The sequence below is a fragment of the Rhinoraja longicauda genome, chromosome 16 (assembly GCF_053455715.1).
Source record: "Rhinoraja longicauda isolate Sanriku21f chromosome 16, sRhiLon1.1, whole genome shotgun sequence".
Classification (NCBI taxonomy): domain Eukaryota; kingdom Metazoa; phylum Chordata; class Chondrichthyes; order Rajiformes; family Arhynchobatidae; genus Rhinoraja; species Rhinoraja longicauda.
Window position 1 is genome coordinate 22,885,919 of NC_135968.1, and position 19,160 is coordinate 22,905,078.

General features: G+C 42.3%; 1 protein-coding gene across 1 annotated transcript in view; it reads left to right on the forward strand.

Moving 5' to 3' along the window:
* Nucleotides 1-19,160, forward strand: part of rbm20 (RNA binding motif protein 20) — a 156,891-nt gene that overhangs the window by 110,280 nt on the left and 27,451 nt on the right. The window contains exons 5-8 of the mRNA XM_078412822.1: nucleotides 1,003-1,079; nucleotides 10,161-10,307; nucleotides 12,411-12,542; nucleotides 15,680-15,759. Coding sequence (XP_078268948.1) covers nucleotides 1,003-1,079; nucleotides 10,161-10,307; nucleotides 12,411-12,542; nucleotides 15,680-15,759 — 436 coding nt within the window. The remainder of the gene's footprint in view (nucleotides 1-1,002; nucleotides 1,080-10,160; nucleotides 10,308-12,410; nucleotides 12,543-15,679; nucleotides 15,760-19,160) is intronic.

Sequence of the window (19,160 nt, forward strand, 5' to 3'; positions counted from 1 at the left end):
TAACAGAAATAAAAGTGTCCAGGGTGATCGTTGAATGGTGTGGATTCTGGGGCCGAAGGGCCTGTTTCCAAGCTGTATGTCTAAATTAAATTAAATGTAGCTTTCACAACAATCCTTGATATAAGTGTTTTTATTTGGGAAAAATTGAGGAAAAATGTCTTTATTAACTGTGATTAATTGGACAGAGTCATTAGGTATTTCAGTGAAGCAACATAATCTTCATTGACCATTACATCAATAAACCAGACATATGTTAAGCTGATGTTTCACAGATAGGTAGGGATATAAAAGTATAATAAACATCAAAGTATTCTCGATATGCCGTGAATAATTCAGGAGTGGCTAGATGTAATTTGTTTGAGTGTGACGCTGAAAGGATTTCTGACACATTTTAAACCTACCCTGGAATTTATTTAGATATATCTTTTAGTTTAGTTTAGAGATATAGTGTGCAAACTAGACCGTTGGGCGCACCGTGTCCACGCCGACCAGCGATCACCCTGTACACTAGCACTATCCTATACACAAGGGATAATTTACAATTTTCACTGAAGCCAATTAACCTACAAACCTGTATGTCTTTCGAGTGTGGGAGGAATACCCAGAGAAAACGCGCTTGGTCATGAGGAGAACGTACAAACTCTGTACAGATAACACCCATAGTCAGGATCGAACCTGGGTCTCTGGCGCTGTATGGCACCAACTCTACCGCTGCGCCACTGTGCCGCTCCATCGGTCCGGTTCCAAAGATTTCTCCTCCTCCCTCACTTCCAGCAGAGTAGGGATTAGTTCCTGCTGAGCACGGTCTTGGAGCGGATGAGGGGAATTGAGAACCAGTAGTGTGAGATTTACCACAGCAGATAATTAACCAATGAGTGAAAAATGGTTCCTTGTTGTTCAAAAGCTCACTGCTGCACAGTTACAAGATCCAAAACTATTGTGTGTAACTGCGCAGTACCTTGCAGCACAAACCTAATTTTCTTTGTGTCCTTTATCTTTCAGACCTCTCACTAGACAACAGTCAATCTCACTTGAGGACATTTCCTCTACCAAGTCACGGATTCTCTTCTGGGTCAAAGGTAGCTGCATTCGTGGATACGATTCACCTTAGCACCTCCTACACATTATGTTTTGATGAAACATTGGTTTGAGTGTATGACCAGTGCATTTGTGACCAGACTGTGATTTTTTGCCCTAAAGAAAGGATGTGGCCTTAGTGGAGAGCTTGAGTGGGTATGATATGACATTTTCCCTTCCCTGAGAATCATGTACATGCCTCTGACAATATGACAGTGTTCATTCTCATTTTCATGATGCTAGTTTCTTTCTATATTTCGTCTCTCGACTTGCCATTGTGAGATTTGAGCTCAGGACCTCCGAGTGGGAGGCACGGTGGCACAGTGGTAGAGTTGCTGCTTTACAGCGTCAGAGACCCGGGTTCGATCCTGCCTACGGGTGCTGACTGTACTTAGTTTGTCCATTCTCCCTGTGACCACGTGGGTTTTCTCCTGGTGCTCCAGTTTCCTCCCACACTCCAAAGACGTACAAATTTGTATGTTAATTGGCATTGTTAAAATTGTAAATTGGCCCCGGTGTGCAGGATAGTGCGGGTATATGCGGTGATCATTGGTCGGCGCGGATTTGGTGGGCCAAAGGGCTTGTTTAGGCTCTAGATCACTTAAGTCTAAAGAATAACGACTTATGTAGTATTTAGAACTTTATCTAACCAAAGTTCTCTTTGGGTTCTTCTTACGAGAGGCTTCAGTGGAACTATTTGGCATAGGGCCAGTTTGTGCTCTAGCATATCTTTAGAGTGAGAGACCAGCCAAGAGATCAAAGACAAAATGAGACTCTCAATGTTTTGCAACATTAACTTCATTGTTGCTCCATTGAGAGCCATCTCTCATCCTTCACATCAGTCAATGATTGGAATTGGGTATGTATATGATTCAAAGCCAATAATCTACTGAACACTTAAAAAAAAGTCAACTTACTCAGAAATTTAAGTTGATTTAAACAGCAGAGGAAACAAAAACGACAGCAACTTGTGACATGTTGGCTGATGTGGACTAAAGGGGCCTGTTTCTACGCTGTATGACTCTATGACTCTGCTGACCTTCACTGCCTCACCTTTTCGTTTAAATTTCTCACCCTTGTTTCCAAAACTCTCAGTCGTGTTACATAGTGTGCACTTTCTGAAACCTCCACCATCTTTAAAAGTGAAAAATAAAGTGTATCTACAAATTAATTTATTCTGTTTAGAATCTAATAATGTCTTTACCATCTTCAACACACTTCATGTTAATATTAGACTTGCTTAGTTAAAATGTAAGAATTTATTGTCAAGGACAAAATTAGGAACGATATCACTATCCTATTTATATAGGCTTTCATTGTGCAACCTGTTATTTATGATTGCAGTTATATAAAAGGACAAAGTGTCTTTTTATAACCATACCAAGACTATCAACTTTTATGATAGTCATAAACAAAGAAAGGCAGGTGCTCTTTACAATGTGCCTGTTTTATAAGGGCCATGATCTCTTAAGTACTTAGCTTAATATTCAATGAGTAATGACCTTCGTGCATGGTTCTTTTGACAATGAATAGAGACATGCATTAAGATATTTCAATACATAAGCTGTTGCTGTCAGCATTAACACATTTGTTCAAAGTAAAGGTGAGAATGGGTATTAGCGAAGTATTGAATTTGGGAGGTCATGTTATAGTTATGGAAGACCTCAATGAGGCCACATTCAGAGTATTGTGTTCAGTTTTGGTCACCATCTTTAGGAAAGATGTTGTCAAACTTGAAAGGGTTCGGAGAAGATTTAACTGGATGTTGCCAGGACTCGAGGGACTAAGCTATAGGGAGAGGTTGAGCAGGCTTGGACTTTATTCCTTGGAGCGCAGGAGGATGAGGTGTGATCTTGTAGAGGTGTATGAAATCATGAGAGGAATAGATCGGGTAGACGCACAGTCTTTTGCCCAGAGTAAGGGAATCGAGAACCAGACGACATGGTTAGGTTTAGAGGGAGATGGGCTAAAACCAGGCAGGTGGGACTAATGTAGATGGGGTATGTTGATCGGTGTGGGCAGATTGAGCCAAAGGGCCTGTTTCTATGTTTTATGATTCTATGACTCTAACCTTTTTTCCCTGAGCATTGCTCACAAGGAGAGTCAGTCATGAATTATGGAAAGGTTGGAGTATTGAAAAGGGAACAGCAGGATGTCAGAAGAACTATTGATTTTCTGGCTACATTTCACTGAAATTGCATCGGTCAGGAGAATTGAGGATTACAGTTATTAAAAGGTATGCTTGATCATTTTTCAGTGAAAGTAGCTGAATCTTCCAAAAAAAACGGGATCAACATTGGTAAACTCGACTGCAGATAGCATGCGTTTGATTTTCTACCTGTTCTTTGCTTACACTCAACCCTCTAATAACGAAGGTATTTATTCACACAATGCTGGAGTAACTCAACAGGTCAGGCAGCATCTCAGGAGAGAAGGAATGGGTGACGTTTCGGGTCGAGACCCTTCTTCAGACTGATGTCAGGGGGGCGGGACAAAGGAAGGATATAGGTGGAGACAGGAAGATACAGGGAGATCTGGGAAGGAGGAGGGGAAGAGAGGGACAGAAGAACTATCTAAACCTTCACTTGTTGTTGCCTGGAATATGATCTGACCTCGGGAGTCCATTTGCAGTTCTAAACCTGCTTGAATAGTCATGATTAGGAAGGAACAGCAGATGCTGGTTTAAACCGAAAATAGACACAAAATGCTGGAGTAACTCAGTGGGTCAGGCAGCATCTCTGGAGAAAAGGAATAGTTGATGTTTCGGGTCGAGACCCTTCTTTAGTCTGAGAGTTAGGTGAATATTGGATATTGAATTTCGTCCAATATTGGATGACAAATAAAGCTATCTTGAATCTTGAATCTTGAATCTTGAAAGGGAAATGAGAGATGTAGACGGTGATACACAGAGGTATAGAACAAATGAATGAAAGATATGCAAACAAGTAACAACGATCAAAGAAACTGCCCATTGTCTGTGGGTTAGGTGCTAACGAGTTAAACAGACAATGAAACTCAACAGGATGATAGTGTAACTTGTACGATGGCTATGGTGGGGGGGGGGGGGGGGGGATGGAGAGAGAGGGATGCAAGGGTTACTTGGAGTTAGAGAAATCAATTTTCATACCGCTGGGTTGCAAGCTGCTCAAGCGAAATATGAGGTGCTGTTCCTCCAATTTGTGTTTGGCCTCACACTGACATGGAGGAGGCACAGGACAGAAAGGTCAGTATGGGAATGGGGAGTGGAGTTAAAATGTTTGGCAAACAGGAGATCACTTAGGCCAAGGCAGACTGAGTGAGGTATTCAGCGACGATCGCCCAGACTGCGCTTGGTCTCGCTGATATATAAGAGTTCACAGCTGGAACAGAAAATTCCAATTTATGCATATTTGCAAAATATAGCTAACCATAAAACAAGTTTGATTTCAATAACTAAATAGACAAAGTGATTCATTAAGAGAGTTTATAAGAAACAAAAAGAGAATCGACATGAATAGATTTATTATGTATACTACAGAGCACAAAAAATGCTTTCGCCAAATAAGTATTTCCAAAGCACAGTGAAGGAATCACTGGAACCAGCTGACACATGAAACTCCCACAAACATGAAAACAATTAGTTAATTTTCTTTAGTGACCGCAAGCAAAGATTACATAGCGGCAGAACACCCAAGAAGACTGTAGTTTTTCTTTGAAATAACAGTACATGATCATATTCATCGGTTGATAAAGCTGTAGTTTTAACATTCATCCAAAAGACTGCAACAAAAATAAAATACTACTGCACCAAAATATCAGTTTAGATTTTTTGAGCTTAAACAAAGAATCTTTCAGGTTCGAGGCAAGTGGCCCACTAAGCCAAACCAACAAGCAAGTAAATCTCTGACGCACAAGATAATAACTAGGTGGTCACATATAGCCCATACAGATGACTTAATCACACTTAAATAGATTGTGCAAGCAATGTATTGCAATTCCAATTGCCTGCGCAGTTCACTAACAAAAAAGATTGTAGATTCCTTTGCTATATGGTTTTAAAAAAAATAGCTACTGTAAACCTTTAAATTATTCAATATTTAGCAAGCAGAAGTAATTGATGCACTTTATAGTTTTGTATTTACGTTTATTACTCGTTGCTTGTGATGAAGATCGTTGTGACAGTCAAGTTCATTTCTGCAATTTCTCAAATTTTGGAAATACATTTAAGATATGCTTCAGTCAATTTAAGCCAATTGTGACTCTGGTGCTGATATCCGTTGCAATAAAAATTGATGATTTCCAAACTTCAGGATTTTAAATGAAAAAGCCCAATTCCAATGAATGTTTTGGAAGCTTGCAATTGAACTTTGAACTGCTCAGGTTTTACCGGAAAACTGCAATGTTTTGTTCCTGTCAATAATAGTTATATTTGGAATAGCCTATTTATCGCCCAGAGCTCTGCCTTCAACACCATAATCCCTTCCAAACTCTGGGAACTAGAGAAAAGTAAGGTACTTTGCCTTAATGACTACTTTCCAGTGGCTATGACATCCAACATCATGAAGTGCTTTGTGTGATTGCACATGAACTCCAATCTCCTAGTCAAACTTGATCCACTGCAGTTTGTTTACCATCGCATACAAGTCCACAACAGACACCGGCTGCCTGATCCTCAACTCATCACTGGAACATGAAGCCAATAAGGATTCCTACGTTAGATTTATGTGAAAGATACATCTTCTGGATGCACTGGGACGCATCCTCAGTGATGTGACCTGGGGTTATGGGGTGTTTTGGCACTCACAACATCAGGCACACTTGCCCAGGCGACCCAGCCAGGGTTGATCAGGCCCTGACTTGCGTCCCAGCAGCAACCGCCCACGGATCAGCCCTCTTAATAACTACTCTGCAGGGGTTGCGAGACTCTGGTGCGTGGAGGGACTGGGCTTTGTGGGGTGAGTCCTGGCTGGGCTCCTCCTGCGTTTCACCAGGTTCAAGGCCTGTGCGCTGCACCTCGTTCTCCTTCTCCGAGCATTTCATTCTTGCCTGATGGCATAAGGCCTTTCCGTAGCTTATTGGGTTTCTTTCTCACGAAAGGCAACTCTGGCTTTCCCTTCTACAACATAATCACATCCAAACTCATCTCCAAACTCCTGGACCGAGGAATCAGCTCCCCCCTCTGCCACTGGATCCTCGACCCACAGACCTCAATCAGTGAGGATAGATGACAACACCTCCTCCACAACAGCCCTCAACACCAGTCCCCAACAATCTCACTTCCCTACTATATCCCCTTTACAGTCACACCTGTACAGCCAAATTCGACTTTGATTCTACCTACAAATTTGTTGGGCACCACTGTGGTGGGCGATATTACAGGAGATGAGGTTGGTGAAGGTGCATGTGAACCTCTGCCTAACCTGAAAGGACTGTCGGAGTCCCTGGGCAGAGTTGGGGGAGGGGATATAGGGACACGTGTTGCATCTCCTGCTGTTGCAGGGGAAGGTACCTGGGGAGGGAGTGGTTTGGGTGCGAAGGGATGAGTTAACTGGAGTGTTGCGGAGGGAATGACCTCTGTGGAAAGCGGAAAGGGGTGGAGATGGGGAAATGTGACTAGTAATGAGATCCCATTGGAGGTGGCAAAAATGGCAGAGGATTATGTGTTGTATGTGATGGCTGATGGGGTGAAAGGTAAGGACTAGGGGGACTGTCCCTGTTGCGACTGGGGGGGGGGAGCAAAAGCAGAGTTGCAGGGTACCGAGGAGACAGCTGTGAGGGCCTCATCTATGATGGGAGAGGGGAACCCCCGTTCCCTAAAGAATGAGGACATCTCGGATGTCCTGGTATGGAACACTTCATCTTTGGTGCAGATGCAGCGTAGACGGAGGAATTGAGAGTAGGGGATAGAGTCTTTGCAAGAAGCAGGGTGGGAAGAAGTGTAGTCTAGATAGCTGTGGGAGTCAGCAGGTTTATAATAGATATCAGTCGATAATCTATCTCCTGTGATGGAGACAGTGAGATCAAGAAAGGAGAGGGAGGTATCAGAGATGGTCCAAGTGAATTTGAGTGCAGGATGAAAATTGGTGGTGAAGTTGAAGTCCATGAGTTCTGCATGGGTGCAGGAGGTAGCACCGATGCGGTCGTCAATGTATCAGAGATAGAGTTCGGGGATAGCGTCAGTGTACACCTGGAACAGGGATTGTTCAATGTACCCGACAAAGAGGCAGGCATAGCTTGGGCCCATGCAAAATTCAGGCATCATTAGAATGAGTATGTACCATATGTCTTTTCCATCCATTTGGACCAACTGGTGAGCTGCCGAACTAAGGGACTTATGGAATATTTTTGCAATGGTCTGGAACTTCTCTCACAGAGTCATAGACAGAATCATAGCTACATACTGCACAGAAACAGGCCCTTCAGCCTATCTAGTCTGTGCTGACCATCAACCACCCTTTTACACTAATTCTAGATTAATCCCATTTTTTATTCTTATTGCATTCTCACCAAACAACGGAAGGCCACTGTTGGATGCTGGATGGGCTTCCTGCTGCAGCAAATATGACCTCTTATTATAAAGTTCAGGTTAGTCACCTTAACTTTTCCTTATTTGAACATTTTCCTGGAACTCACCATATTACCTGATCCAAGCACCACCACCATCTCCCTCCTCCTCAATATCACTCACCATTCAGTTTGGGCGGCATGGTGGCACAGCAGTAGAGTTGCTGTCTCATAGCACCAGAGACCCGGGTTCGATCCTGACCACGGGCACTGTCTGTACGGAGTTTGCACATTCTCCCTGTGACCGCGTGGGTTTTCTCCGTGTCCTCTGGGTTCCACCCACATTCCAAAGACATACAGGTTTATAGGTTAATTGGCTTTGGTAAAATTGTAAATTGTCCCTAGTGTGTAGAATAGAGCTAGTGTACAGGGTAATTTCTGGTTGGCGCTGACTCGGTGGGCCAATGGGTCTGTTTCCACACTGTATCTCTAAAGTCTGAAGTAAAGTAAATTCAGAGACTAAGCCAAACTATGTAGTTAGAAACCCTAAATGACTTAGAATGTCTGACACTAACTTCTGCCTTCCGAAGAACTCAATGCTTTCTGCACATCATGTTCAATAGGACACAATTAATTACTCTTCCTCTCTGGTTAATTATAGATATTTTCTCTTTTCACTGTCATCCAACTGAATCTTCGGGATGGTAGAATTGAAAGCTGATCCATTGATAGGGAAGGAGCTAAATCTCTGACTGTGGCAACTCTCCGAGTTTTTGTTCTTCTTTCCTGAAGATACTGCTAGTTGTAAATCAAATGCATCTTAGCATATTTGAAAATTTGCTGCCGTCAGCATGCCAAATGATCAGATAATGTGCATGGATGGAGTTCAAAGCTGTTTGGACATTTGATGGCCTGTTTCCTTTATCATCATTACTTTTTTGCATATCTTTCATTCATTGTTCTTTATCTCACTACATCATCGTCTGAGGAAGGCGTATCGACCCAAAACGTCACCCATTCCTTCTCTCCAGAAAAGCTGCTGAGTTACAGCAGCATTTTGTGTCTATCTTTGGACCATTTGATTTCCAAGTTGTGAAGTCACGGATAGAAAAAAAGAAATATAAAGAATTACCTTGGACTTTATCCATGTTGACATTATTACCGTAGTGTAAAGTGTTCAGGAAAAATAATGCAGTGTGCTCTAGATATAATGCAAATCTATTATTTGTGCACAACAGGAAAAACAGTATAATTGCAGTTGATAGTGTAGCAATAAAACTAAAATACAATCACAAAGGATTTTAAAGCCCCTACTGTAATACTGCTGTATCCTACTACATAGTTAGTACTGGGTTTGAACAGTCCCTGTTACATACGAGCTGCTACTACTTATTGCAGAAATCCAGACCTATTGCAGAGTATTGCAATAATGCAGCATTTATACTATGATTATTTTTTTTGGCAATAAAGCTCCTATTGTGCAGTGAGTAATACAATAGGTCAGCTCCTTTTCCACCACAGAACTCCAATAAAACGGCCCTTGTTTTGCAGTCTGTTTCACATTAATGAAGCTAATGCAACTCCAATCACACATTACATCGATTGAGTCCCTATTATACAACATTTCAATTAAACATGCTCTAATTCTACAGTTAGCCTTCCAGAAGTGTTTTATAGTTAGGATTGCTGTAACAGCTCCTAATATGATGACAATTCCTCATGAGTCAAGAGTTGGCATATGTCCCAATTAAATTCTTACTTGCAGCAGCAGAACAGAACATGTAAACATAGTACTCTGTGAACAATATAATAAACAAAAAGTTCAGTATATGTGTGTGTGTGCATATATATGTGTGTGTTACGCACTTGAGTTTCACAGCAAAATATAAGTTTATAAGTCAAAGGAGCAGAATTAGGCCATTCGGTCTATCATGTCTACGCCACCATTCAATCATGGCAGATCTATCTTTCCCTCTCAACCCCATTCTCCTGTCTTCTCTCCATAACCCATATTTCCTGTTTGAATTCCACAGTTTGAATTGCAATAACACACCTCCAGTTACAAAATTGGAAATGCACTAAAACAGCTTCTGTGCAATTACTGTTGCTGATCTGACTGTGGCTGTGTCATTGTACACTGTGGCATGAGGCAGCCAAAGAGAGTGTACTGTAAGCCACTAAAATCACTTATAGAACAAGCTAAATTATGCTTGAGATGTATAATAGGTTAACCAGTAAGATCGGTTAATTTATTAGACTGACCACCCATCTGATGATTTTATCCTTTCACTAAAAGTATGATTCAGTAACATTTCAGTCCCACTGTTGAGTTGAAACAGCGATGGAAATCGGAGAGATCAAATGAAAAAGGGGAGGATGGTGCAAGGTGAAACGCAATTGATTATGAAACTGTGATGTGATTGCAGTCAGGTTAACAGTGTGTAAAACCCCAAAACCAAATGGGAAAAATCGCTATGAAAATTCTATGAAGAAACAAACACGTTAGGTTTGTTGCACATTTTGATGGTGGGTGTGCTTTCTAATGGGGAAAAAAAAGGTCAATTCCCCATTGCCTTGAAGCTAATACTCTGTGTTTGCAGCTGTTTCCACAGAGGAAGGCGGGACCCAGCCGAGTTGTCCACATCTGTAATCTTCCCGAAGGAAACTGCACTGAAATGGACGTCATTAACCTTGGTCTTCCATTTGGCAAAGTCACAAACTACATTCTCATGAGGGCCACAAAACAGGTAGAACAATCATGATCTTGACTATTCATTCCAAAACTATCTTTGCAAACTCTAATAGCATAGCTCCCTTTAAATGAGCACATCTTCAAGAATTCCTTCAAAAGTAACCCCAGGCCCACTTGTCAATCAAATTCATTTAAAAGTAAAGAATATAGATTTTACAGTGTAGACACTGGTCTGTGCCTATGGCTGTGCACCAGGCAGACTTCTTAATCTGACCCCAATAACAGATTCTTCTGTACCTTTCTCCCTCATGTCCTTTATAGCTTTATGCTTAGAGAGCAACGTCTGTTCACCTTCAACATTCAATGTGATATAAAAACAGAAAATACAGGTCAGGCATTATCTACGGAAAGGGAGACAGATACTTCAGATGGAAGACCCTTCATCAGAATTGAGAAATTAGTTAGTCTAGAAAATGTCAAGGATGAGAGGGCATACCTTTAAAGTGAGAGGTTTAAACCAAAGTTTAAAGGAGATGTGTGGGACAAGTTTTTTTACACAGGGGATGGTAGGTTCCTGAAACGCACTGCCGGGGTTGGTGGTGGAGGCAGGTATGATAGTGGCGTTTAAGATGCCACTAGCCTATCATGACACATGGAGGGATACGGATCACATGCAGGCCGAGGAGGTTAGTTTAACTAAGCGTCATGTTTGGTATGGTCACTGTGGGCTGCAGTGATTGTTTCTGTGCTATTCTATGTTCTAGGTAGCAGTGAAGGCAAGGGTGAGCAATGAGTGGAATAAAGGGAATTATTGTCATAGTTCAAAAGTTCATAAATTCTAGGAATTCAGCCCATCAAGTCTACGCCACCATTCAATCATGGCTGATCTATCTCTCCCTCCTAATCACATTCTCCTGCCTTCTCATCATAACCCGTGCCACCTGTATAATCAAGAATATGTCAATCTTAAAAATACCCAATGACTTGGCCTCCACAGCCATATGTCAAGTCAAGTCAAATCAAGTCAATTTTATTTGTATAGCACATTTAAAAACAACCCACGTTGCCCAAGTGCTGCACATCTGATTAGGAAAAAAAAAAAAGAAACATACAGTGGCAGGCAGCGGCAATTAATTCCACAGATTCATCACGCTCTGACTAAATAAATTCCTCCTTATCTCCTTTCTAAAGGTACATAAATCCTTTTATTCTGAGGCTATAGTCTGAGGCTCTCCCGTTAGTGGAAACATCCTCTCCCCATTCATTCTATCCAGGCCTTTTACTATTCAGTAAGTTTCAATGAGGTCCCCCCTCATCCTTTTAAACTCCATTGAGTACAGGCCCAGCGCCTTTATACGCTCATTATATGTTAACCCAATCATTCCTGGGATCATTGTCGTCAATCTCCTCTGGACCCTCTCCAAAGCCAGCGCATCCTTCCTCAGATATGGGGCCCAAAACTACTACCATTGCACCAGATGCGGTCTGAGCTGTTAATGATTAGTTAATTAATTTTTTTCTTGGTAATGCGTTGATAAGATTGCAAAGTTTAGGTAAAGTTACATTGTCTGCCTATACGACCAGCCAGCAAGCCAGAATATAAAAATGAATGGGAAAGGAAAAGAGAGATGGCAGGCAAAAATGAGAAGTCCTGATGCAAAAAGAAAGATAAAGTTTTCTAAAGTTGGAGAATGCAGCATTGATTTCCACAGGCAGCAAAGTGTCTAGACAAAAGGTAGTGATGTTTTCACATTGTAATCATCCTCTCGGTAATGAGGATTTTGCCAAAAAAATCTTCACCCTGTCAAATCCATAATAATAAAGTGTATGCAAGTAGGCAAAGCAGTGTAGAGATTTCCCTTCCTATAACCTTAATTTAATTCCTCCAAACATGGATGGGAGAAGAGGTCTCGGGTTAAAAACCATGAAGCTGAAGTTTCTGAGCCTTGGTGCCTGTCCAGGTCATCCCACACATGTTGCTCACGGTGTATGGGATGACCTGGACTGGTTATGTGGCCATTTTCTGACCTGTGTCTTGACGCAGGTCAGTATTGGCGTGCTTAAGGCTGGCAAGTGATAATGGGAGAATTAACAAGCGTCAGTCTGAACAAGCCTAGCAGCACGTCGCTTTTAGTCTGATTTATCTTTTTATTTGCAGGCCTTTCTGGAAATGGCATACCCTGAGGCAGCTCAGGCCATGGTACAGTTCTATCAGCAGAAACCCCCTGCCATTGATGAACAACAGCTACTTGTTCGCATGTCCAAACAATATAGGGAGCTCAAGTTGAAGGTAAGGTTAGAATGAAATATGTGATGGTACGAGGATGATGATACTTTGATGATGATGATATTTTATTGCCACACGTACCTAGGCACAGTGAAATTTTTTCCTATGCATAAAATCTAGTAAAATCATACTATAGATTAAGCAGAATCATAGATAAGTACAAAAGTGCAACAATTGTAGTGTAATAGTGGACTTCACCAAGTCGCCACATTCCTGGCACCAACAAAGTTTCAAAGTTGTTAAGAATACAGTCTTATCTTGATCTTAAAGGCCCGTTGTCCTGGCAGCTCAAATGCTCTCCTCTCTCCACCGCTACCTTCAAATTGGCTGTTTGTCCGGCGGCGTCTGCCACCGACTGTCACTCTCCATTAGTTTACCGTGGCACAGGGGAGAACATGCTAACTCCTTGCAGAGAGCACCGATGAATTGAAGCCAGGTCCCTAGCGATGTGAGGCAGAGGCTCTACTAACTGGCCACTCAGCCGCCCATGGAAATGCTTATTGACCTCTCCCTGTTGTAGAAAGAACCAACTTTGTTTAAGAGAAGGTGAGGTATAGATTGCTCTGTTTCCATTCTTTCTTACCAATCTTAATTAGAGGGTTAAGGTTTATATTTAAGGACACCAGCAAGTGTGGAGGCTGTAGTGAAATTAATGAAGGGGTAATACACAGTACAGCACAAGAATAGGCCTTTCAACACACGTCTGTGCTGAACATAATGCCAAAGACCAATTCTTATCTGCCTGCACATAATCCAAATCTCTCCACTCCCTGTATATCCATATGCCTATTCATCGAGCCATCCACAGTGTACAGATACATGATAAAGTGAATAACGTGAATAACATTTAGTGCAAGATTAAATCCAGTTAAGTCCGATCAAAGATAGTCCGAGGGTCTCAATGAGGTAGATAGTAGCTCAGGACTGCTTTCTAGTTGTTGGTAGGATATTTTAGTTGCCTGATAACGGCTAGGAAGAAACTCTCCCTGAATCTGGAGGTGTGTGTTTTCACACTTCTGTACCTTTTGCCTAATGGGAGAGACCACAGGAATGTTTTCCAACAAGTAGAGCAAGTAGCAGCTCTGGGAGTGCTGGGCTGGTTCACATTTTGCTTTACTATCTATCCTAGCTTGTAGAGAAATTTGGTAACCAGAGGAATGATTCTATTGCCTTCTTTAGATGTTACTTTAGACTCTAGAGATACAGTGTAGAAACAGGCCCCTTGGCCCACTGAGTCCGCGCCGACCAATGATCACCCATACACTAGCTCTATCCTACACACTGAGAACAATTTACAGAAGCCATTAAACCATTGTATGTCTTTGGAATGTGGGAGGAAACCGGAGCACCCAGAGAAAACCCACGCGAGAATGTACAAACTCCGTACAGACAGGGAGAATGTACAAACTCCATACAGACAGCACCCGTAGTCAGGATCGAACTTGGGTCTGTGGCACTGTAAGGCTTGATAGCATGAACTTCTAAATCAGAAACCAAGGCAGCAATACTAATATTATTCATCCAGTTAAAGCACCACCCTTCCTATTCACAGACTGGCAGTACATTTACCAGAATAAATAAAGACATCCTGTTGACTTTTGCTTGGTTGTCCCAGCGCCCAAAGTAGTTGTTTTGGTAATACAGGAACAAACAAGTTATATTACTTTACACTAGACTTCAGACTTCTGTTTTTATTTCACATTTGCAGTGCATCCAGTATTTTGGTTTTGTTGTATTGATTTTTCTGTGATGCACTGGCAATAAATGTGACTTTTTGATTTTTGGTCTGATGATGTGGTAAATTAAAAAGCAACTTCACTACAGGCAAAAATTAGCGCAGTACACTTCCTTGGTTTTAATTTGTATAGTTTTGAAGTAGTGATTTCAAAATCTTCTGTAAAACTGTGGCTGAATATGAATGTCCACAAAACTGGGTAATTTGGTGCAACAGATTTCCTTAAGGTGATACTGAATTAAAAATAGTTAAATTAATCTGGTCAATTATTGAGACAAGGGTTGCAATGTCTGGAAATACTTGGATTTTGAAATCTATCTCACAAAAGGATACCGAGAATTTTTAAGTCAATAAATGTTACATTTTTCCAAAAAAATCTGTAAATCTGAAATAAAAGCAGGAAATGTTGGAAATACTCAGTTGTGGAGAGAAAATGGGAGTTAACATTATGGGCGGCACAGTGGTGCAGCAGTAGAGCTGCTGCCTTACAGCGCCAGAGACCCGGGTTCGATCCTGACTACGGGTGCTGTCTGTACGGAGTTTATACGTTCTCACTGTGACCACGTGGGGCTTCTCCGGGTGCTCTGGTTCCCTCCCAATTTCCAAAGACGTGCAGGTTTGTAGGTTAATTGGCTTCGGTAAAAACTGTAAATTGTCCCGAGTGTGTGTGTAGGATAGAATAATATGGGGATCGCTAATCGGCGTGGACTCGAAGGGCCGAAGGGCCTGTTTTCACCCTGCTTCTCTAAAGTCTAAAGTCCTACTTTTATATTCTAGTCATCCAGCAAAAAAAGTTTTAAAATGTTGGTTCTTTCAAAAAATAAAAGCAAGAAATTTTGGAAATACTCAGTTATGGAGAGAGGGTGGGAGTTAACATTAGATTTTTCTTGAGCAGGTATTAAGGGAAAATGGCTCTAAACATGGGTAAATGCAGTTAAGATACAAATCCGTGATTTAATTCTGTACCAAAGTATATTTGAGAAGCTGAAAAGCCTGTTCCTACCCCTGTGCATAATAGCAACAGATCTGTTATCTGTAACCCCTGCTGCTAAAATGGATCTGATAACATCACATATAATATTACACTGAGTGGTAATTTGTTAATGGTTGCAAAATAAACTAATTATACTTATGTATTTGACAGCAACAGGGACTGAATCTTGAGCCTACTGACCATCTGTGCGATAGACTTAAAAAGGTTATAGACCAGGATTTGACACTTGCAGGGAAAATAATTACTTTAGCTTCCCTTGCAGTGAATGTACCTTCAGTACTAGACCGTACATTGGTGTATAAATCCATTGCCTTATTGTCCCTTAGATCAGCCTGGGTTCTCGGGGAAAATTGGTGAATGATGTAGCATATAAGGCAAAGCAATTGAATTTGTGTTCTTTGAATTCTCCAGAAACCAGGAAAGGATGTTGATTCAATCATCAATGATATTAATTCTCAAAAGGAAAGGGAGATGCAGGAAAATTTGGACAGGTATTGTAATATATTTTTCTTAACCTTTTAACAGACTTATAACCGTGATCAATCTGACTGTTCGAATATGTTATTTACAATAGATGGTCTGATGGTCTCACTGCTGTAAAAATTTAGTTTAGTTTATTGTCACATGTACCGAGGTACGGTGAAAAGCTTTTATTGCATGTTAACTAGTCAGCAGATTATACATGATTACAATTGAGCCATCCACACTGTACAGATATATGATAAAGGGAATAACGTTTAGTGCAAGACAAAGTCCAGTAAAGTCAGATGAAAGATAATCCAAGTATCTCCAATGAGGTAGATTGTAGCTCAGGACTGCTCTCTAGTTGGTGACAGGATCGTTCAGTTGCCTGATAACAGCTGGGAAGAAACTGTCCCTGGATCTGGAGGTGTGCATTTTCACACTTCTCTACCTCTTGCCTGATGGGAGAGGGGAGAAGAGGGAGTGACCGGGGAGGGGGGGGGGGCTCGCCCTTGACAATGCGTGAAGAGGCAGCGTGAGTGCAGATGGAGTAAAAGCAGGCCCTGATACTCATTTGATCAGTGAACTGTGAGTGGTGATCTTAAATGGTCAGGAAAAGGAAAAAATGGCAGCTTCTACATAGAGTTCAACTGGAATTCATGGATTCAATGATGAGGGGGGGTGGAGAACATTGACAATAAAATGTGCAAATGTCATCAGTGATGGTCAGAATTTTATTTATCTGCAGATCTAGCAGATCAGTGGGAAAAACATTCATCAGTAACAAAAGTAGTTTTTGCTTCATGGTATATCATAAACAGGATTGATGACCTCTGGTTATCATTCAGTTTGCCCTGCATCCTTAAAATCCTCATTTTCCTTAATGATTTTTTTTCAGAATTTAATTCTTACTCTTTCAGTGATTCTTTGCATTTTTTATATGCTATCCAATCTTCCAACCTTTCGCCAGTCTTCACACATAATTATATGCTATTTAATCATAGAATATTGAACAGTACAGCACAGGAATAGGCATTTCAGTTCACAACTGGCGGCACGGTAGCGCAGCGGTAGAGTTGCTGCTTTACAGCGAATGCAGCGCCGGAGACTCAGGTTCGATCCTGACTACGGGTGCTGCACTGTAAGGAGTTTGTACGTTCTCCCCGTGACCTGCGTGGGTTTTCTCCGAGATCTTCGGTTTCCTCCCACACTCCAAAGACGTACAGGTATGTAGGTTAATTGGCTGGGTAAATGTAAAAATTGTCCCTAGTGGGTGTAGGATAGTGTTAATGTACGGGGATCACTGGGCGGCACGGACTTGGAGGGCCGAAAAGGCCTGTTTCCGGCTGTAGATATATGATATGATATGAAAATCCATGCTGAACATGATGCTAAGTTAAACTAATCTTCTCTGCCTGCACGTAATTACACGTCTGCCTGCATCTTTCCATTCTCTGCATATAAAGATAGGCCCATGGATATCTTTAAAATCCATAGATAGACACAAAAAGCTGGAGTATCTCAGCAGGCGTTCCCAGAGGCAGCATCTCTAGAGAGAAGGAATGGGTGACGTTTCGGGTCGAGACCCTTCGTCAGACTGAAAGTCACGGGAAAGGGAAATGAGAGATTTAGACGACGATGTAGAGAGATATAGAACAATGAATGAAAGATATGCAAAAAAGTTATGATGATAAGGGAAACAGGCTGTTTGTTGTTAGCTGTTTGTTAGCTGTTTGTTGGGTGAAAACGAGAAGCTGGTGTGGCGTGGGTGGTGGAGGTTGGAGAGAGAGGGAATGCCGGGGTTACTTGAATTTAGAGAAATCAATATTTATACCCCTGGGTTGTAAGCTTCCCAAGCGAAATACGAGATGACGTTCCTCCAATTTGCATTTAGCCTCCTTTAAGATCCATGTTAGCTTTAACTTGTTTCATTACCCGTGAATGGTGGGCCTCCCCTTAGAAGTTTTCTTTCTCAGTGGAATGGACATGTTGTGAAAGATTCCTTTAAATGCCTACCATTGCATCTTGACTGACTGATCCCTCAACCCCATTAGTCAATAGTCATTTATTTGTCACATACACATAAATGTGCAGTGAAATGAAAAATTACCCGCAGTTCAACAATAAGACCAATAAGAATAATCAATAAAAATGCAATGACACATACCATCATAAACTAACACCAAACAAAAGAAACATCCATCACTGTGAGTCTCCTCCAGTCCCTCCTCACTGTGATGGAAGGCCAGAATGTATTTTTCTCTTCCCTGCCATCTTCTCCAGCAGTCAGGCTGTTGGAGTTGCCACGTCGGGGCTCCCGATATTGAAGCCCCCGCCGGGCGGAGAAAACCCCGCAGCCTATTTCAGGCCGCGGCGGAAGGTGAAGACTCTGCTGCTGCCGCTGCCGGAGCTCCCGATGTCGGCCCCCACCCAGGGGCCTGCGGGCTTCCGACGTCCAGGCGACCCGCGCCGGAGCCTCCGGAGACGAGTCGCAGCCGCTCCCGCAGCATCCGAAGGCAGCCAGCGCCGCAGGTGTTGAGTCCGGGCCGCGGGCTCTGCGAACCAGAGCCCAAGTGGTCCCAGCTGGAGGCCGCCAGCTCTAGGTGCATGGCCGGTGGTAGGCCGCAGCGGGAACGGAGACACGACACAGAAAACAAAGGTCGGGTCTCCGTTCGGGAGAGACAATGTTACAGTTCCCACCTAACCCCCCCCCCCCCCCCCCCACATAACACACAACCGCAAACACTACATCATATTTAAACTACAATTAAGACAAAAACAACAAAAAACACAAAAGACAACGGACTGCAGGCAAGCCTCAGCTGCGAGGACAGCGCTGGCTCCACCTCACTTGCCTGTTCACTTTAGCTATTTCTGCTTATGTGCCTCATGCCTGCCCTTGTTAAAATTTAATGCAGTCGGCCTGGACCTATCCTTTCTTCTTTCAAGCTGAATGTAAAATTCAGTAATATTGTTCATAAGTCATTGGAGCAGAATTAGACCATTCAGCCCATTGAGTCTACTCTGCCATTCAATCATAGCTGATCTATCATTCCCTCTCAACCCCATTCTCCTGCCTTCTCCCCGTAACCTTTAACTCTCTTACTAATCAAGAACCTGTCAATCTCCACTTTAAAAATACCCAAATACTTGGTTTCCACAGCTGTCTGTGGCACTTAATTCCACAGATTCACCACCCTCTGGCTCAAGAAATTCCTCCTCACCTCCTTCTGGAGGTACATCCTTTTATTCTGAGGCTGTGCCCTCTTCCTAGACTCTCCCACTAGTGGAAACATCCTCTCCACGTCCACTCTCTCCAGGCCTTTCACTGTGCAGTAGGTTTCAATGAGTTCCCCCCTCATCCTTCTAAACCTCAATGAGCACAGGCCCAGAGCTTTCAAATATTCATCATACGCTAAATCAATCGATG